Source organism: Cololabis saira, chromosome 13 (genome assembly GCF_033807715.1).
Source record: "Cololabis saira isolate AMF1-May2022 chromosome 13, fColSai1.1, whole genome shotgun sequence".
Taxonomy (NCBI): Eukaryota; Metazoa; Chordata; class Actinopteri; order Beloniformes; family Belonidae; genus Cololabis; species Cololabis saira.
Window position 1 is genome coordinate 34,051,405 of NC_084599.1, and position 22,491 is coordinate 34,073,895.

At 40.9% G+C, this 22,491-nt stretch overlaps 1 protein-coding gene across 1 annotated transcript in view; it reads left to right on the forward strand.

Annotated features, from left to right (window-relative positions):
- The window catches only part of raver2 (ribonucleoprotein, PTB-binding 2), a 128,998-nt gene extending 107,976 nt beyond the window's left edge, over positions 1-21,022 (forward strand). The window contains exons 11-17 of the mRNA XM_061738722.1: positions 634-989; positions 3,835-3,943; positions 7,677-7,858; positions 8,470-8,580; positions 9,479-9,580; positions 12,849-13,067; positions 18,432-21,022. Of these exons, the coding sequence (XP_061594706.1) occupies positions 634-989; positions 3,835-3,943; positions 7,677-7,858; positions 8,470-8,580; positions 9,479-9,580; positions 12,849-13,067; positions 18,432-18,572 (1,220 nt within the window). The 3' untranslated portion in view covers positions 18,573-21,022. The remainder of the gene's footprint in view (positions 1-633; positions 990-3,834; positions 3,944-7,676; positions 7,859-8,469; positions 8,581-9,478; positions 9,581-12,848; positions 13,068-18,431) is intronic.
- Positions 21,023-22,491: the final 1,469 nt, after the last annotated feature.

The window sequence follows — 22,491 nt, forward strand, 5'->3', positions numbered from 1 at the left end:
ACAATTTTCACCAATTTTCAAGTACTGTAAATTTCCACTTGAAATAAGTTGGAAAATCTGCCAGTGGGACAAGATTTATCTTCTCATTACAAGCAAAAAAATCTTGTTCCACTGACAGATTTTTCTACTTATTTTAAGTGAAAATCTACTTGAAACAGGTGAAAATTGTTGTTTTTTCCAGTGATGAGTCTTGTTTTAAGTGTAATGATATTTTTTTTACTAAAATGAGACATTTTAACTAGAAATAAGACAAATATTCTTGTTAAGATTTTGAGTTTTTGCAGTGATCCATTTTACTTATCCTGTGAATGACAGAATCATATTGATAAGTTCAGAAAACAGTTTTTTATTGTTGTGTTTTGATGTATTTGATGTAAGCCCAGTGGATATTTAAAGCTTACAGAAGGCTGCATTTAACTGCTGCTATGTCATTCCTGCAGTATTTCTGCAGGTGTTTTGGTCAGTGCTATTATTTGTAATATATTATATTATTTGTAATCAGCACAAATTATCTGTCCCCATATGATAAAATCCACCATCACACCCGATTTTTTTTTTTATAACTCGAGTATTGGTTGTTCCTCTCCTCGGCATTAATTCCCTTCACTTTCTTACGATTGTGGTCTTTTCCAGAATTGGCCCAGGAACCAGTGCCGGTATCCACCCACAACGGTGGAGGACTGGTGTCGGCAGCAGGAGTGATGCCGTACCTTCAAGGCCGAGCCGGAGGAGCGGGAGACCTGAGCATCGCTCACTCTGTGTCTGCGACCCCTTCTGCTTCCTCCTCCTCTTATTCCTCCTCCACCACAGCCTGTGACAAGCAGCCAGCTCCTCCTGGGACCATGGTGAGCTCCCAGCTGCAGGGACAGAGCTATTCCTTAGCTATAAGTAACCCGGGCCTCGGCCCACCTCCACCTAAACCCCCCGGAGGAGTTTACACATCAGCAGGCCAGCACAACAGCTCAGACGGCAGCAGCCTGACTAACATGGTGAGCACGGCAAGCAAGACGCTCATGTATGCACCACAAGATGAAATAACACCGCTTCTCTGCATCTAGCTGCTTGTCTACACTTAAAATCAGCTAATATGACATTTATCTAGCTTAGATGTTTATTTGAGAGGGAGTTTGAGTATCGTTGGCAGTTATTTTACAATCTGTGAAGAAGCTACAGTTGCCTTAGAGCAGTGGTTCCCAAACCCTTTCTGCTGGGCCCCCTTTTGGCTTATAAGAAAACTGCAATAAATTAAAGGTTGTAATAAAATAAACTACAACCTCTTTTAACACGAGAACCACCAGCTCTCTAGCCCTACAAGCCTAGCAGCCGTTTTACAGACTCATTTACAGGATCATTTCATTTATTATGGGCGTGACTAATTGTTTTATTTTTTCATTTGAAATGTATTATTGATTATGGCATTAAGTGTAAAATATTATAATAATATAGAAATATTAAGTAAGAGGAGAAGCATTGGCTATAATTATTTATTTGTTGCGTAATTTCAGATCAGGCTATGAAATCAATTTGTATTAGTTTGTTAAAGCAAAATAATGTTTGTAGAAACCCCCCCAACCTTGCGTGGCCATCTTGGACTTCTTTTTTAAAGGAGCTTGAGGCAGGATTGAGGCAGGATTTATGAAAAAAATTTGTATACGTTTAAAGTTTTCTAGTAATAATGTCAGATGAAGCGTTCCAAACCAAAAAGAATGAGCCCTCTAGTAGGGCTGGGCGATATGGACCAAAAGTCATATCTCGATATTTTCTAGCTAAATGGCGATACTCGATATATATCTCGATATTTTTTTTGTGCCTTAATTGGGTTTTCCCCCAAATCATTATAGCATAGCATCTCTGTTAGCTTCATTTTTTTCTGAGGCAAACACTTAAAAAAACAGTCAGTTTTAATACAAAGCCTCGTGCCAAATGTCACACAGGTTCCTTTATTAACAGAGGTCTGCACAATATCAAAATGTATAAAACAAATGAAATAAAAATAAACTGCCTGCATATATAGAATAAAAATGCTTCTTGAATAAAATAAAACAAATATCCCTTTCCTGCGTAACAATTAAATTCAAATACACTGTACAATTAATACAATGTAGACAGTAAAAGGCAGACTTTTCCACTGAGGTTGACAGTTGTGCAAATAACAAAACATTTGTGCAAATCTCAAATAAAACATTCAAGTCAATTTGTCACAAAATAAGCTATATCAAAATCATAAAAAAAAATGTAAAAAAAAAAAAAAAAAATTTTTTTTTTTTTTTTAAATCGATATAAACGATATTGTCTCGTACCATATCGTGTTTGAAAATATATCGATATATATTAAAATCTCGATATATCGCCCAGCCCTAGTCTCTAGTGTATCTCTCCTTTGCCTTGAACAGGCTGTGTGCTGCTAAATGTGTTGCAATTCCGGGCTGGAATTTCCCGCGCTGTCCTGCGGATGTGACGTCAAATGACGCTGCATGCACGTTCTCCCCGTTCTCCCGTGCCGGCTTCACTGTTGGCTGCAGTACCCCCAATGGCCGTCGTGGCGAATGGTGGCGCTAGAGAGTCTCATTTCTTAAAAGGAGCCTCAAGCTCCTTTAAAATCTCTGTGGGGATCCAGCTCAGTCTCGGAGCGGTCTACAGGACCGCTACGGCGGTCCGAGGAATAAGTGCTTAGAACTCGTGTATTTTATTCTGATATGTTCAAACTTCAGAGAACACACATATGTAGGAAAGGTGTGACAGATCTGTAGATTTTGTTTAGACAAAGTTGTTCATTAACTAAAAGCCCCTAACCGTCCGTCTCTGTGGTTCAAACAACACATTTACAGTGCAATTATTTCAAATGTAACTGTTCTTTTTTTTACAGTTTTCTTTGTTGTCAGTGTAATTATGTTCAGTGTAACAGGTTTGCTTTCACTGTGTAACAATATTCAACATTGCTATCAATACATTTGTCAAAATTTTCCTCTCTGTGCAAAATGAGTTCAAAAACATGGACAACTCCCACTTTGGGAACCACCGCCCTACTGTAGATGATGATGATTTTTGTGGAGTATTTGCACCAGCGTCTCAAAAACACCAGCAGCCAACTGAGCGGATCTGAACAGATTTATAGGTCAAGTAGTCTGATTTGCAACAGAGTGGGAAAAAAAGTGTTTAATTTCCTCCTTTTTCTGCTAGTTATTACAATTTTAGAAAGACTAGTTGTTACGGTAATTTTAATAAGAAAATATGTCGGCTTTGATCGCCAGGCAGCTTCTCTCATTGTTTAATTGTTCCACTTATCTCTCGTTTACTCTTCATTCATCCTCATCAACTTCACTGCTCACATCCTCCTTTTCTGTGTCTTCAAACAGTCCCCGGAGGACTTTTCCTTTGAGAGGTTCCCGTCGTCTACTTCTTTTACCCGTATTCTGTCTGCTTCCCCGTCTCTGACAGCCCGTGTCCACCTGTCTGTTCACCTGCACTTGCTTTTGCCCTCGGTTAAACACAGTGCCGCTACGCCGCGCCACGCCGGCATCATCACTCGTCAGGATTCGGTGCACAGATATAATCACAGTGTCGGAGTTCTTAGGGGAAATAATTCCCGTCCCACCGCTGTCTTCTGTCAAGTCTTTTAATGAAAGAAAGTGTAATTAACCGACAGAGCAGCCGTTGCTGGTTCCTGCAGCCTCTTCAGCTCTCTAACAGCTCCAGAAAATTAAACCTTAAACCCGCTGTGCTGATTATTTTGATCTTTTATATCCACGTGTAGAGAGGAGGTTAGGAGGAAAGTAATGTGGTGTAACTGATGTGAGAGGACACTCACTAACCCTTCTCTCTTCCTCCCTTCAGGTAAACAGTGGGCAGAGCTCCTTGTTGGGAGATCCTCCCAAAGAGGTCCGACTGCCCTCTAACCCGTACCTGAACCTGGCCAGCGTCATGCCAGGAGTCATTCTGCAAGGTGAGCCCATGAAACACCTGCAAGTCAAAGCATCTCAGTCCCGGCTGCTCATTTACTCATCTAACCTGTTTCTATTCACTCGTCCAGCATCGATTGTAATATATCTAAAAACTCGACAATATTCTAATTCAGTAATTTAGCCAACCATAAATATGTGCTTGGTATTGCATGAGTATTTTCTCAGCTACATGCACAACTTGATTTTAAATTAAATTAAATACAAAGGATGTCTGGCGCTCGGCTGCAGCGAGCGGCGCGATGCCAGCGACCAGAGCGTGAATTTGAAGTTGAGAGAATCTCAACTTTATGCAAATGAGCAGCGGCGACGGCAGAGCAGCATCAAATCACAGACCGGGATCCTCAAGGAGAGAAGCCTTGCCCAAGGTGGAAGAAGGAGAACACGAAGATGGAAGAAAAACTGATAATCATGGTCTCAGGTTTCCCAGAGTTATACGATGTCTCCTTATTCATATACCATATTTTCCGCACTATAAGGCCCACCTAAAAGCCTTTAATTTTCTCAAAAACTGGCAGTGCACCTTATAATGCAGTGCGTCTTATACTGTATATGATCATTACGGTCATTTCTGTTACTGTAGTCAGGGGGATTGTGGGTAATGTAGCTGGTGTCGCCGAAGTAATGGCGCTAAAAACGTCAGGAATCGTCACAGACGTTCAAGACAACAGCAGCGACGCTGACTCGCATAATGGCGACTTTGACGAGACGGAGCAAAGCTGGTTTTTATTTTGTTAATAAAGTTTGACATACGGTACTTTTCTTGTTTTTATTTTATTTTTTGCATTTGCTGTAGCATTTTGTAGCATTCCCTGTAGCGCAGCTCCATCAGGTAGATACGTAACTCAACCCCAGCCACTATACTACGGTATTTTACCGCATATTTAGTGCGCCTTATAATGCGGAAAATACGGTACATTAATAAGAAGTTGGATGCAGGGAAAAAGGTGTCTGAAATTATTGGGATATCCGGTAACAGGCTTGTGTAAAATAAAGCAGATCTATATACAGTACAGACCAAAAGTCTGGACACACTTTGCTTGAATGAGAAGGTATGTCCAAACCTTTGGTCTGTACTGTATGTATGTATGTGTGTGTGTGTGTGTGTGTGTGTGTGTGTGTGTGTGTGTGTGTATATGTATGTATATATACATACACACACACACACACACACACACACACACACACACACACACACACACACACACACACACACACAAGCTTTGAAGCTTTTGGTGTGAATGCAGGATTAGTGTGACAGATTTTCAAACACTGATGTTAATTAACTAATCATCTTCACTAATCATAAACTTCAAATCCCCAGATGTTGATTATATTTAGGAGGGTTTTGCATGAGTTTAAGTCAATGATCAACTATACTCCTTCTGTTTACATTGAAAATAGAAACCCCTTTAGCGAGGACAGACTTTGAGGGTATATTTGAAAGTCTGTCTTGTCAGATCTATTAAGTGTCTAAAACTACCCGCATCTGTGTATCAACGGCTCTGAAAGTCTCCAGCGTGCTCCATCATGTGCTAAAGCAGCTGCCGTCAGCAAGGATTCACTGCAGTCACTCCTACTGCCCGGAGTCGGAGACTCCAAGCACTTCTCCAGACTTATTTATCGACCTGCTTCGGAGACACATGTCCACCACCACCGAGACCTTTTTCTTTTTTCTTATGTGGCTGTGTTGACGTTCTGTTGAAAGACTGAATTGATGAGTAGATTCTGAATTTACACTCCAGTCGGCCCTGATATCAAAGCCCCCCGACAGGTGAGGTGGTTAGGGTGGTGGACTGCAGTGCAGTGTTGATGTTACTGTGCTGAGTACCAAACACCTGAACATGAGGCTCCATTACAGGCATCATAGGCAGAGGTGGGTAGAGGAGCCAAAAATTGTACTCAAGTAAAAGTACTGTTACTTCAGAATAATATGACTCAAGTAGAAGTAAAAACTGGTCATCCAAATAATTACTTGAGTAAAAGTAAAAAAGTACTTGGTGAAAAAACTACTCAAGTACTGAGTAACTGTTGAGTAACGTCTGATTTATTTTTTTAACAACCATTCAAACAGACAAAAGTACTAAATAATCATCTTCAGGCAAATTAAATCAATAAAATGCATTAAAATTTATAAAAAATAGCTTAAATTAAAACAATCTTAAAGTAAATTCAAGTACTTTAATAAATAATAAAATAAATAAAATAATAACAGAATAAAAAAAATAAATTAAGCACAAGTAGCATACAATTTCAAGCCTTTGTACTTTTCTTTTTTAACCAGGCAGAACTAGAACAAGCCCATGAACTCATAGAAACTCTGTGTGTGTTTGAGTCTGTGTAAATGTGACAAAACATGCAAAAACAAACATTTTTCCCCAAAGAATCGCTCAGTGATGTCATGAGATTGAAGCGTACGCGGATAAAAGAAAAGTAACAGCTCAACGTAGCCTAATGTAGCGGAGTAAGAGTAACAGTTTCTCCTTCACAAATCTACTCAAGTAAAAGTAAAAAGTATAGTGATTCAAAACTACTCCTAAAAGTACAACATTTCCCAAAACGTACTCAAGTAAATGTAATGGAGTAAATGTAACTCGTTACTACCCACCTCTGATCATATAATTATATTACTGCTATTATGTTGCGGTATTCTTATAAACATTTATAAACACACTCCTGACAGCAGCAGCATCTCCCAGCAGTTCCTGTTCTCCATCCAGAGGACTAATCAGATTCAAAGGGATCCCAGCGCATCCACCGCTGAGGTCCTGATGTCAGATCACGTGATAAAGTCCTCTTTTAACCCTTTATTAACCACGAACCTGCTGACGGGACCATTTTACAAGCACCTTTCATATCACTACATTATGGTTCGTCCTACAGAGAACTTTCAAATGGTTTCTGAAAGTAGACACGACAAGCTTTATAGAGATATACAGGACTGTCTCAGAAAATGAGAATATTGTGATTTTCTGTAATGCAATTACAAAAATGTCATACATTCTGGATTCAATAACAAATCAACGGAAATATTGCAAGCCTTTTATTATTTTAATATTGCTGATCATGGTTTACAGCTTAAGAAAACTCAAATATCCTATCTCAAAAAATTAGAATATTCTGGGAATCTTAATCTTAAACTGTACGCCATAATCAGCAATATTAAAATAATAAAAGGCTTGCAATATTTCAGTTGATTTGTAATGAATCCAGAATGTATGACATTTTAGTTTTTTTAATTGCATTACAGAAAATAAAGAACTTTATCACAATATTCTAATTTTATGAGACAGTCCTGTAATGGTATTGCAAGTTTCAATTCAAAAGTTAATGCTGTCTGGAAACATTTCTGCCTGGATTTTACCGTGTGTGCTTCACATTTCCGTAGATATTGAAAGCCGAGGTTATTCTGCAAATAAAAGAGAGCAAACGCACTCACCATAGTGTATCTCTGACTTTTAGACCCAGCAGAACAGAATAAGTCAAGACAGCCGATGCATTTGGATGATAACGGGTTTATGATGGAGAAAACCTTTTGCAACATGAAGTGGTTTTCATATGCCTGATTGGTGCCACTTATCATATTCACAGCGACAGAAAGGAATATCTGCTTTTTAAAAGATATACTCTCAGTGGAGTCTCAGCGTTTTACCTTCCAGGCTTTTATATTTCACTCCACGTTTTCTCTCTTGCATGTTTCCCTCCGTTGCTGCTCAGGATCCGTGGGGGGCAAGGCTCAGGGGGGACAGCCTGGCACGGGGATGTACGGCAGCCCGGTTACTCCTGCTGTCTCCCAGGGTTCCAGCTCCTTCTCCCACAATGCAACAGCCACCACCCTCGCCCCGTACAGCTCCGAGTCGCCCGCTGACTACAGTCAGTACAACCAGGCCTACACGCAGGTACTGCAGGGCACACGCCGGTGCACGAGTCTGCATGCTCACCCGCGTGTTACCGGACCTCAAGTGTGCAAATGAAGGATGAAGGGAGTAGATGGATGAGTGTAACAGAGATCTGTAACTGGAGGAGGCAGGGAAGTGAAAGAGATGAGAATGGGTTTGGATATTTGGACGGGCAGAGTGTTAGAGTGGATTTGGCAGTGAGTTTGTGTGTCTCCATCTGTGCCGTTCCCCTCCTTTCTCCGTCCTCCACTCGAAAACAAGCCAGGAAGGCCTCCAACTGGCTGTTTGTCTGCTCCTCTCATCTTTTCATTTCTCTCCCTCCTGCCAAATCATTTTTTTCCCTCCTTTTTCCCGTCCACTTGTCGATGCAGCGAGTGACATGTCTGATATTTTGCAGCAACGAGAAAGCCTCATCTTAAATGTTAATTACAGTCCACTCATCCAAACAAATGAGTCATGATTAGATAACCAATAAAACGGCTGGTTTAATTTGTCTGAAAAGACGAGACAAAGGAGGGAAAGGGGAGGAGGCTGATGGCCAGAAACAATGGTTAATGAATGAAGACAGGGAACTTACTGATCCTCACCTGGTGTTTGCTGCCGTGTCGCAGGACGCCATGCAGCAGTGGTACCAGCAGTACCAGGCAGCTCAGGCTCACGGATACACCAGTGCTGCTCCGCAGGACAGCACGGCTGCAGAATACAGCAAGGAGCACGCTCAGGTAACACACACACACACACACACACACACACACACACACACACACACACACACACACACACACACACACACACACACACACACACACACACACACACACACACATATACACACACACACACACACACACACACACACATACATATACACACACACACACACACACACACACACACACACACACACACACACACACACACACATACATATACACACACACACACACACACATAACACACACACACACACACACACACACACACACACACACACACACACACACACACACACACACACACAGTTTTCCTTGTGTTGTCTTCTTCCTTCCTTCTTTACTCCCTTCCTTCTTGCCTCCCTTCCCTTCCTTCTTTCTTCCTTTCCTTCCTCTTTCCTCCCTTCTTCCTTTCTTTCCTTCTTTCTTCCCTCCCTTCCTTCCTTCTTTCCCTCCTTCCTTTTCTCCCCTCGTACATTCTTTCCTCGTTTTCTCCTTTCCTTCCTTCCTTCCTTCCTTCCTTCCTTCCTTCCTTCCTTCCTTCCTTCCTTCCTTCCTTCCTTCCTTCCTTCCTTCTTTCCTCCCTTCCCTTCCTTCTTTACTCCCTTCCTTCCTTCTTTCCTCCCTTCCTTCCTTCCTTCCTTCTTTCTTTCTTCCCTTCCTTCCTTCCTTCCTTCCTTCCTTCCTTCCTTCCTTCCTTCCTTCCTTCCTTCCTTCCTTCTTCCCTTCCTTCTTTACTCCCTTCCTTCCTTCCTTCCTTATTTTCTCCCTTCATCCTCCCTTGACCCAAAGACAACACAAGGGTTAACTGCCTAGGATTTAGTGTGCTGCTGAGTTTATATTCCAAACAGCAGCTACAGTACTTGAAGGGTTTGAATATTTAATAAAAGCTGTTGTTTTGTCCCAGACTCCTGCAGCAACCACCTACGGAGATTACAGTTCCTACATGCAGGCTGTCACTCAGTACTACTCACAGCCTGCGACGGCCACCCAGGCCTACGCCAGCAAGGTACTCGTCCCTGCAGACACACGCACACATGCACCGCCACCCGTCTTTAAATGGCACTTCTGGTGGAAACTTGAAGGTTTTGTTAGCAGGTTTGTGAGTTTGTGCTTTTATTTCAGGATAAATCACGAGTGAAGTGAGTGGACAACGTAAGGCTGAGCTCAGCAGCGCAGATTAGAGTAGAATCTCTGAAGTAATTTCCTTTAAAGCAGCACAATGTAACTTTTCCACCTTAAAATAATATTTCCAGAGTCATTGTGATGGTACATCAACTTCCAACAGGTTTAATGACACCTCTGTCATGGTCTGAGGGGTCTGTATCGCATTATCTGGCACTATGTAACTTTGAGGTGCATGGTAGGAACAGACACACTACTGGTAAAGCACTACCGCTTTTGTCCAAAGGAGCCGCCAAACTCAACAACATTATTATTATTATTATTATTATTATTATTTCATTTTATTATTTCATTTTATTTCACTTTTATTTATTCCGATCATGGAAATATGCAAACAAAAGAAACAAACAAGTAAAATTACAACACAATCAAAAGCATATTCCATAACCAGAAAGGAGGAGGAAGAAGAAAATCTTATTATACCTGCCCCATTATTATTATTATTATTATTATTATTATTATTATTATTATTATTATCATCTTTGTCACCACAAAACATGTTTTTCTACCAAAGTGGAGTCCAAGTAGTGAAAGCCAGAGCTTTTCTTGATCTTAGCTCCAAGAATACGAAATGAGGCAAACATGTAAAGTTGCTTCTGAATCATTTCAAAAGTGCAGAGATTATTTTCAGAGTGTGCAAAATAACATCTAATTATTCCATTTCAATTAGCAGAATTGAGTGTTTAAGAGTTTGGATCTTTGTCCCAAGAAAAGCTGTTTGTATCGTTCCTGTCCCATCCTCTTACTTTAGTTATTGCTCTTCCAATGAAGCTAAGCAGTCCAACACGTTACACAGATTCTGACACCGGCGAGTGTTTCGTCACCTTGACTTTGCAATAACTGAGGACAAATTGTTTTGTTGAGTGGAAGAGAAGTTTTAAAGCTGATTCTTTATGCTGATACCAGAGCTGAGATGTCCTTTGGTCGTTTTTGGAGATAAAATCTTAAAAATGCAACCTTGGTCGAACACACTCTGCTATTTTACATCAGCATTTATCGTTTAATTTTTCCCCCTTCTCATCCAAACAGTTTGTTTAATCCAATACAGTTCACAATAAAAGTAATCACAACAGTTCCCTTCGTGCTGCTGGCAGAGTATTCACATATTTATGAGTTTACAAATGATGAGGGAACCAAATGTGCTAATTTTGGCCCAGACTGTGCAGACGGAGTGCGAGTCCAGCCGTCAGGCTCCAAACACAACAACTGAAGCTTTTTCTGAAGTTTTTTAAGCCAAACTTTAGTCAAACAACAACTTGTCCTGCAAACAGAGAGCAGACTGTGTCGCAGATCCCAGATCTACATGTTGACATTTACACAGAGCTCCTGTGTATGTTTATTTGAAGAGGGTGACCTCTTTGTGAGACACTGATACCCTTTCAGAGGGAACACATCACTCTGCGCTGACCAGCTGATCTCAGCCATCTCCTTATCTGATGCGTGTGGATACTTCTACCTGTTGGAGATGGAAATCTGTGTCCCTTCTGGAGACAAAATACACATTTCTTTTGAAGGAAGGACTTGGTCCAAGGTTGATATTAATACCCAGAAAGAGTCAATATAATCTAATGGCAACATGGCTGCTTGTGTGAGATGTTCTGCATCAAGATTGATCTCCCAATGTTGTTAATTCCTCGTGGAGAACTGAATATTTTGTAGCTGATGCGCTGGGGGACTGACATTAAATTCTGGCATGAAATTTAACAGAGAATATGTTGACTTTAAATTACAGTATTATTATATATCTTATTATATATTTAAAGAAAACCAGCTCTCGGAGCAGCAGAGATGAGTGAGAGCTGTAGTAGATACCAGCAGCCACTAGAGGGCGGAAAAGTTAGCATGAATGCATGGAAAAACGTATTCATGCATTCATTTCCAGTAGGTTGGATTATTGCAATGGCATCTTTACAGGCCTTAACAAGAAATCAATCAGGCAGCTGCAGCTGATCCAAAATGCTGCTGCCAGAGTCCTTACAAACACCAGGAAACTGGACCATATCACACCGGTCATGAAATCACTACACTGGCTTCCAGTGAGTCAAAGGATAGAGTTTAAAATCTTACTGCTGGTCTACAAAGACCTGAATGGTCTTGGACCAAAATCCATGCTTGATCTGTTAGTTCCCTATGAAGCTCCCAGACCCCTGAGGTTCATCTGGATCTGGTTTGTTGTGGTTCCCAAGAACCAGAACCAAGCAAGGTGAGGCAGCGTTCAGTTATTCTGCTCCTCACCGGTGGAACAAACTTCCTGTAGACCTGAGGTCTGCTGCAACTGTAGATCCTTTAAATCAGGCCTAAAAACATTACTGTGTACTGAAACGTACTCCTAAATTAAATACTTACCTGCGGCAGAGTTATTATCGTTCACGAAAACGAACTAAATAACGAAAACTAAAATTGAAAAAAAAAATTCGTTAACTAAACTAAATAAAAACGAAAATTAAAAGACAAAAACGATAACTAACTGAAACTATATTGCGTGTTTAGAAAACTAACTAAAACAAACTGAAATTATAGATATAATTTCCTCCGTTTTCGTCCCTGTCAATATAAGCCTCTTGGTATGATCAATTTATTCCGCTCTGGCCGTTTATCTCCAACTGGCAGCTACGGCACCTTAACGCCTCACGGTCCGTGACGTCAAAACTAAAACTAAAACTAAGCATTTTTGAAAATATAAAAACTAATAAAAACTAGCAAACCCACACTAAAAACAAATTAAAACTAACTGAATTGAAGGAGAAAAGTCAAAACGAAATAAAACTAAACTAAAATTAAAAATTCAAAACTATTATAACCCTGACCTGCTGTACTCTACTGCCCTTAGTTTTCAGCAACTTGTGCTTTTTATTATTTTACCTTCTTTTCTCATAATTTTATTTCATTTTATTTGTTATTTACTGTCTAATTATGTCTTGCCGCTTTTAATGTCGATGTAAAGCACTTTGAATTACCTTGAGTTGAATTGTGCCATATAAATAAACTTGCCTTGCCTTGAATTTAATAATGTTTGATAAGGAGATGATATGAAGATTAAATGATGTTATCACTAAACAGAACTGGAATGTAAAAGTTGTTTTTTCTTCCAGGAGGTGGATGTGTGCAAGCCTCTCGGAGTGCCCTTGCACGCGGTCAGTAACGGCGCGGCTCCTCCTCCGGCCGTGCTGCCGGCCGCCGCCGTGCTCCCGGCGTACAGCGCTCTGCCGCTGGTGCCCGGGTTCCTCGGGGCGCCGCACCCGGCAACGGCAACGCCGGGCACCGTGCCGCACCCCCACACCGCAGCCACCGACTGGAACGCCTACTACTATGTGAGTAGAGCAGAGGTGTCAAAAGTATTCACATTCATTACTCAGGTAGAAGTATAGATGCTAGAGTTTAAAAATACTCCTGTTGAAGTAGCAACTCAAGTTTTTTACTCAAGTAAAAGTATAAAAGTACTGGTTTCAAAACTACTTAAAGTATAAAAGTAAAAGTAATGTAAGGGGGAAAAAAGCCATTAAGGACAAAAGCCATTGAAAATGAATGCATCTTAGTATAATCCAAATATATTAAAGAACCATATATGTGTACTATTGAGCATTAACATGTGTTTCAGAGAGCAGGAGATATGATGACTAGTTGCCTATAAGTATTGTAATGGTGCAAAAAGTCAAACTTCAGAGGCATGTTATCATTTATCCTAACCTTTATTGTAATGTACATCCAAGTTTAGTTGCAGGAATCTGAGGGAACGGATGTAAGAACAAAACTGGACAAGAACATCTGAAACAACCACAACCAAATTCACTCTATCCGGATGGAGCAATTTAACTGGATATTTTGTTTTTTTTTAGGCCGAAATGGAATAGAGTAACGAGGCTGTTTTTAAAATGTAAGGAGTAAAAAGTACAGATAATTTCGTGAAAATGTAAGGAGTAAAAGTAAAAAGTTGTCTGAAAAATAATTACTCCAGTGAAGTATAGATAACCAAAATTTCTAAGTATTTGTACTTCGTTACTTGACACCTCTGGAGTAGAGAGCATCCGCACTGTCAAATCTGTCAATGTGAAACTGACTTTAATTGATTTTCATCTGTTGTTGGTGTTGTTTTATCGTGAGATGACACGTGCACGTCGGGCTCAGGTTACAAGCCTAAACCCAAACATTTCATATCGCAGCCGTGTGCTTCAGAGGTTCAACCTGCAATCTCTGATATTAGTGCTCAGCCGTGGTTATCAACCAGGGACATCAGTGGACATCCTGAATATAAATTAAAGCAAAGTTCACGTCATCCAACTCAGTCAGGATGTTGTTTCGTTTGCAAAGTAGATACTGAGAGTGAAATGTAGCTCCTTTTTTTTTATGTAGTTGTAGTTCATAACAAAAAAGGCAAATAAACCGGCGAAGAAAATGGTTTGAGGGTGAAATAATCTCACCGTCAGACTCCAAGAAAGTAGCTGCTCTTGTTTGTGCCTTTTATTACTGTAAATTATGAAATAGAGTGTTTGTTTGCAGCAAGTGCTGAGAAAACCGGGCATTTCTCTCAGAATTGGCCTTTACACCTAAATCTCCTGCATAATTCATTCTATTTTCACAGGACATCAATTTATATCCTAATTAGAGAAGTGTAAGGTTTAAACAAAGGGTCCATTTTCACCGTCCGTCTTTTTTAATTGATTATTTCCATTGCCATGCTCAGATGTTTTACTTTAAACGCAGCTGCAGAGGTTCAAAGGGCATAAAAGCCCCTTCTAGGCTTTTTAATGTGCAACAAAGGGAAGGCGCCTCTTTTTACTCTTTGTGAATAACAACTACTCCGCCGGTCGGCTGAAAGCAGCGCCGTGTCCTCAGTTCTTGCTTTTTTATCTGAGAGTTGTATCAGACTGGACTGATCTTTCATACACAGCTTCGTCCAGGAGGTGCACATGTGGAGTTATTATTATGATGGGTTTTATGTGGAGGTGCAGGCTTCACTTTCTCTTTACTTTCGTTTGTTCACGGCTGTGAGAGGAAAAAGGTGGCAGAGCTTCCCGGGGAGGAGAGCACGATGCTAGAATAAACCAAGCAGGTCCAGACGTCTGAGTCAAGCCTCGTCTTTAGACAGATTTACGTTTGTTTGCATCTTCTCAAGGTCTCATCACGGAGCTCAGACCTGCAAAGCTGTCAACACAGACGCAGGCTGTTCTCACCAAACTCCACAAGTCGGCATCTTCTCTTTCTCAATTTAAAGTTTTGATCAATAACCTCAAACTAAACTAAAACAGGCTCGAGGGCTGTGTTATAAATTTAATATTAAATATGATGATCTCAATGATAACAGAAAATATATAAAGACATTTTAAAAAATGCCTATTTTTGTCCAGAGGTGAGTTAAAACTTTTCTCGTCCAAAACTTCACAGTGGAAACTTCAACCTTCAGTCTGATAAATGACTTAGTGAGCGTTCAGATTGTTTCTCATCTGAAACTTTCAAAAGTTGTGATTTGAGTGTTGACCAAAATAAAATAGACGTTTTTTCAACATCAAGCAGATTCATTGCCGTTACTTCTGCTGCTCTTCACTGTTATGATGTCCTGAAATCTCTGATCATGATGGTTCAACTCCTCTGGTTTCATACGGTTACCAGCTGTTGATCATTCCCAGCCCAGTTTTAGTCGCTGCCGCCGTAGTTTCTGAACGCAAACCGACGAGTTGAGTCTGCTCCACGACACGGTTTTCATAGGAATGAAAACCTGTTCTCTGCATTGGTTAAAAGTACTGTACACACACAGAATGCATGTTTCTCGTGGTCATATTTTCTAAAATGAGTTATTTTTCATCTCTTGTCCTTCTTCAGTTCCCACAATGATGCAAAAGATTCAAAATTCCAACTTTTATTTAGGGATTTTGATTCTCGTGTGATTTCTCCACATAAATGTGAACGGAGGCCTTTTCGTCCTGATGTACAGCCTTTGATCAGCCTTCACTAATCAAATCACATCAAACTTTATTTATAAAGCACTTTTCATACAGTAGAAATGCAAAGTGCTTTACATAATAAAATCAACATTTAACATAGAAAAACTCACACACTCATCGTTAAAAACACACATCACACAATATAAAAGAATACGTACATAATAAAATAATTGAAAAATAAGTAGTTAAAATAATAAGAAATAACTAGATAACAATAAACTAAACCACACTAATAAAATAAATAAAATTCAGTTATAAGCTAAACTAAAAAGGAAGGTCTTCTTGAGCCTCTTTTTAAAATGTCAGCAGTCTCTGCGGCCCTGAGGTTCTCTGGTAGCTGTTCCACAGGTGAGAACTGTAGTAGTGGAACGAGGTCTCGCCAAAAGCTTTTGTTCTAACTTTAGGAACAATTAAAAGGCCGGTACCAGAGGACCTCACAGTCCGCGATGACTCAAAATTTAAAGGGGACCTATTATGGCATCTAATACCTATTTTAAACAAGCCTTGAATGTCTTAAAAACAAGCTTTTGATTGTTTTTGCTAAATAAATTAGAAATTCAGCCCCTAAACCATGTCTTTATCTTCCCATTCTCTAACCTCATTATCTATGCGGGATTCTGAGTGGGCGGGGCTATGATAATGAGGCACTGTGCTGATTGGCTGCCTGAATGACGCGATACACCGCTACGAAAAAAATGGCGGAAGCTCCGGCCGACAGTTAGTTGTGGGCGTGGTTTCACACATCAGAGGCCAACCTATGTAAATCGCTCCCATCGTTACGTAACGACGGGCACAGAATCTGAACGGCTCGTAGATCCACATCACACTGGATGGTTCATCCGGGCGGCTGTACAGACACTGCAGAATTTTGTTACTTTCCTCCTTCTCTGAGTTGGCAGGCTGAGGGGAGACCACTTTATGTATGTTAAAGGGATTGTGACATGAAAAACACATTTTTCTTGATTTTTTGTGTTTTGTTGGGTGTCTTGACATCAATTACACCCAAAAAACAACGAACTTTTAACATTCAGTGTATTGTGTGCTTTCTGGGATTTTCCGCATAACTGTGCAAAAACGGCGCACCTGGTTTGGTGGCGGATCGTTACGTAACGATCCGCTAAATCACCGCCCCCTCCACCCAGCTCCCTGTCTCCTCTCCTCTCCAGCGCACCATAAAGGCTGATTTATGGTTCCGCGTTACACCGACGCAGAGCCTACGGCGTAGGGTTACGCGGCGACGCGCACCATACGCTGAAACCTACGGCGTAGGCTCTGCGTCGATTTAACGCGGAACCATAAATGAGGCTTAACAAGGAGCTGTTTAGAGCCTCTTTTGTTCTAATCACCGGAGGAAAACTGCTAAGAAGACCCGAGGCCACTGACTGGACTTAAGATAAGGGGACAGTGCTGCTTGCATGCCTTTATTTTTATGATTGTTTGCTGTGGTTCGCCCTCCTGCTTTTCCGTGCATGCTTCGCTGATGCTTCGCCTGTCGCTCCCGGAGGAGGAGGAGGTTTGGAGGAGCAGCGGAGCAATGATTGACAGGAAAGGGGGGAAAGGAAGCATTTTTCACGGCGCAAAAAAACACTGTAATAAAAAGCCAGGAAAAGAGTACTAGAGTGAAGTTTTTCTTGTTACACTCTTTTAGACACATTTGAGGGATGTTGGCCAAGACTTTTAATAGTGTTAAAAGCATGTTAAAAATGATGTCACAATACCTTTAAAGCAAGAGAAAACCTGTTTTTCATAATAGGTCCCCTTTAAACGAAGTCAGATAAATAACAAGGCCCAAGACCACACTTATAAACTAATAAAAGAACCCTGAAATCAATCCTGAAACGCACAGGGAGCCAGTGCACGATTTTAATACTGGTGTAATATGGTCCCGCCCTCTGGTCCGGCTGAGTTCTGGAGTAGTAAACTTGACATACTCTTTTCAGTAATCCTCATAACCAGTACTTGAGTTGTAAAAATTATTATATAATAAGATAATGAGTATTAATAATTGATAATTAGATAATTTGTGCTGATTACAAATAATATAATATATTACAAAAATAGCACTGACCAAAACACCTGCAGAAATACTGCAGGAATGACATAGCAGCAGTTAAATGCAGCCTTCTGTAAGCTTTAAATATCCACTGGGCTTACATCAAATACATCAAAACACAACAATAAAAAACAGTTTTCTGAACTTATCAATATGACTCCGTCCTTCACAGGATAAATAAAATGGATCACTGCAAAAACTCAAAATATTAACAAGAATATTTATTTCTAGTTAAAATGTCTCATTTTAGTAAAAAATCTCATTACACTTTAAACAAGACTCATCACTGGAAAAAACAACAATTTTCACCTGTTTCAAGTAGATTTTCACTTGAAATAAGTAGAAAAATCTGCCAGTTGAACAAGATTTTTTTGCTTGTAATGAGAAGATAAATCTTGTCCCACTGGCAGATTTTCCTACTTATTTCAAGTGAAAATTTAACTGAAAAAGTTACAAATTGTCACATTTTTCTGGTGATGACTCTAAATGTTGAAATAGCAGTAAAACCACATTCATTGATGAAATGACATAAGAGATGGAAAGGGGGGATGGCAGTTTTACAGGGGGGATGATTTTGACCATTTTTATTTCAGGGGGGATGCCATCCCCCTCATCCCCCCTCAACTCCAGTACTGCTCATAACGTCCCCTCCTCTGTCCCCCTCTGTGCTCCTCTCTCCTCAGAACCAGACGAGGGGCGTGAAGCGGGAGTATCCTCAGCTGGCGGTGCAGGAGGTCCCGTCGTCGGAGGGCGCCTACATCGGCCAGCACTCCCAGGGCCTGGGGGGGCAGTACGCCGACTACTTCAAGAGGAAGAGGCTGTAAACCAACCCACCCACCTTAAAGCCTGCAGCCGGGGGAGGGAGGCACGAGCAGCTGGGTGCTGCAGCGCCCTCTAGTGGCCTTTCTGCGACTGCCGTTTTGCATCCCAGCGGTTGGTAATAAAGTCAAGTTCGGGTTGCAAACGGCTCGAGTGAAAGCAAGCCATAGTGCTCTTTCTTTTTTCCTTTTTCTCTGATTTCGGCACTCATGTACACTTAAATGCACACATAGATACACACGCGTTGCTTTTGTCCTGTTCAAGCCTTAAACTATTTAACTGAAACTTGTTTCTCAGTCAGTGTTAACTGTATTTAACTAATATTACCTTGTGCATTGTTTTGTTTTTCTTTCCTAATATATTGTAAACTAAAGTGTATTGTATCTAGAAGCGGTGTTGCGGTCAGGTGCGTCTGCCTCTCTCTCTCTCTCTGTCCTGAAGACGGAGATCCGTCAGTCCGACTGACGTCTGTTTGTTCCTGCTTCACTGCCTTTTATTACCCAGGTTCCTCTGAATCTCTCCGCTCAGAGCAGGAGCCCGTGTGTGTGTGTGTGTGCGTGTGTGTGTGTGTGTGTGTGTGTGTGTGTGTGTGTCACTATGCTGTATCTGTAGGAAGTGTCAGCCATTACAATCCCAAACTTTGGGAGCACATCAGGAAAAAATAATAGAAAAGGACCTGAACTAATTGAAGCTTTGACTTGTGGTGACTAGTTTAACCGACGGACCGTTGTCATGAACACTGAGGGTGAAGGAAAAGGAAAAAAGGCTGTGTAAATACTGCAGTGTAGTACAGAATATATGAAGCCATGCGTAATAGACAATATAATAAAATAATGGGTGTTTCCACGCTCTTTTTCAGGGCGGTGTACAACATGAGTGGAAATAATTTACTAAATGTTGACTTCTTTGTTTGGGTTTTTTTTTTTTGGTTATTCTGCAGTATATTGTTATATATTTGTAATATAATATCGTTCCAAGGCAATTTAAGTAATTGATTAATGCTGAATCACGATGTATGGACATAAATGTGTTTGTTTTGTCTGGTTTTTAACTTTTGAACCAAATATAAGGGCCCAGTCCTCCTCCTCTTCTTTTCTTTTATTTTCCATCTTTTTTTTTGTTTATTTTATTCATTTTTATTCTTTCCAGTATAAGTTTTATTGGAGCTTTTTTTGGTTAACATTTCAGGCCGTGCTGCACGCCGGTTACTAATGCGGAGCGGGGCAGCAGAAATGAAGCTCACACGTGTCGCTCTTAGAAATTAAAAATTTTAATTGAAGGCAGTGAAACAGGTCCAAGAGCAAAGAAAGGTATTATATATATATATATATATATATATATATATATATATATATATATATATATATATATGAATATGATTTCTGTGGCAGTATTTAATTGGAAGCGACATTTGAATGTCCACAGTGCAAATTATTGCATAATTTCCTGTTTTCTTAAACAGAACTGAGTTTGAACTTAAAAAGAAAAGAAAACATGATTTGTGCGCAGAGCTGCAGCACTTGACACTGAAACATTTACGTGGTTTTCTGGACAAGAAGCTACTTTTGCAGAAAACATTGATGTTGATGGGCAAAGAGAGTAAACTGTCCTTTTTTTTCTTTCTTTCTAAAGAGAAACAACTATTTGTTGTTTCTTTTTTTTCTTTTCAATGACTAAATAATAGTTTTCCCCCTTTCCCTACCCTTTTGTACCGCTGCCGTCAGGGTGCAGGGGGGGGTTGTTCATCAGAGGAGAGGGCTTGTTATCTTCATGTTACAGCGCAGACGTTGCTATAACGACCGGCAATAACTCCAGCTCCTCCGGCTGAAGATGGATGAATGTACAAGTTGTTTCATTTAGCATTTTGGACGTTTTTAGCCTCGACACACTGGTGCCAGACGGTGCACGTTGTTCCGGCTTCGTCCGTCTTTGTATCTTCACATTCTGCTCACTATTATCTGATTTATATATTTCTGAGCAGGATATTACTCACCGTGTCACCGTGGCAACAACACAACACTGACAAACCAATAGCACAGGATAAAGGCATCAGTTAGGTGGTGCAGTCTTGTTTGCGGTGAGGTGGCTGGAAGAGGCGGCGGCGCGATGATGAAAGGGCTAAACGTTAATCTAAGGGCAATAAAAGGACACGGACGCGTCCTGCTGGTTCTCGTGAACTCTTTCGCCACAAAGGTTTTGTTTGTGGAGGAGACAAAGAAGTGCAGAGGACGTGAAACTTTTGCACAAATCTTTAGCACGGTTATGTGACGGTACAGTTGGTGTGCAGGTTTCGTGTGACTCATCTTCTCGTTTTTGTGCGTTCAGCATCTCTAATTTGCTCACTGACCCATTTTGGAAGTGTCTTTCCACACCTTTTGTGTTTGTTTTCCTCACATGCAGACGACATCAGAGCTCTTCATAACACGTGTTACGTTCAGATTTGTTCCCATTATTAGAACTTGGTCAAACTTTGAATTAAACTCCCTTTTTTCTTTAAATGTAAGTTTATTTTCTGTCTCACTTGAATTCTGTATTTCCATATTCTTTTTTTTTTTCTACTTCTGCTCACCCATCTTTGCATTCCTGTTGGCTTCTGGTTTTGGAGGCTCTGCTTCCTCCAGCATGGCTGATATTTGGCCGTGCTGCAGGATATCTGTAAACGGCCTCGTGTGTCTCAGATCAGCGCTCGCTGCTGATAACGTTTGTTTTTCTGAGAACTAAACGCCTGAGACATGGATCATGTGGTCTGATTAAAGAGGCGCCGCATGCCGTCGTGTCAGGTCCTACTTTATCTACCAGTTTTACTTGTTTGTCTCTCGCTCATGTGAATTATCAGTATCCCGGTCAAGCGTTTGCTGCTGCGTCACCTGTTCCTGTTCGTCCTGGTCGAGAAGCAGCAGATGAAGCTCCATCAACCTCATCCAGTTTGTGTTTCTGGCGATGACATCTCTCTCCATCAGGGTCTCCTCGTCCACGCCCTCCCGCATTTCCCACTCTTAAGCACTTCCTCTAATTGCTGCTGCTTCCTCTGGTCTTTCCCTGCCGCACTTAGACCTGAACTCGGTCCTGCTCCAGGACCAGCGTTTAATTGGCTCGCCTGCCTGAGCGGGGTTGGACGTGGCCAGCTGGGAGTTGCACATCCCCCTCCACCGCTCTAAAAGCTAAGATTTATGTGAACGAGTGCATTACAACAGAAGATTCAGGAAAAGCTGAGGCAGCAGAATTAGAAATACATGGTGGCATCAATCATTCATCATCATATCAATCAGTTTGTTTCCTTCCATTTAAGGATCAGTCAGGAGCCAGTTTGTTGTTGTTGCTGAAGGTCCTATTTTGTGCTCTTACAGACTTTCAAAGGGTCAAAATTGACCAAAATTGCTGTTTTTTTTAGGCCGTCTCATTGATTAAGCAGTATATAAAAGTTCTCCTTCTGCAGATTGGTCCTCTGAACTTCAGCTTCAGATTGAACCAGCTCATGCATCTGATCTACTCACATGAATCATTTAAAACAACAAAGCACGCTGCAGCCGTCTCTGTCGGCGTGACGCCCGACTGGCTGAACTGAGGACGGACGGATCAGACTGGTGCTCACCAGAGCTCACAGAAGATAGAAGATTCTCGTCCACCATCTAACGTTGTGATCAAAGTAAACCGATTAGATTGCAGTTCTTGATGAATCCATTTCAAATGGGAGTGATTCTTCTATATTTGTGTTTTCTGAGCAGCATGTGTCGTATTGTTGACCCTCCGTGTCACCACAAGGTCAAACCGAGGTCATTACTCCTCTGTAACATCTTGCAGCAGTTGCACAATAGGAATGTGTTCATGTGGCGGTTTTCCTTTTGCCTTCGTGACTTTTCTTTGACCTCGGCTTTGATCATCTTTTTCTAAATCAGCACCTCATATTTAAATGTTCAACTTGCA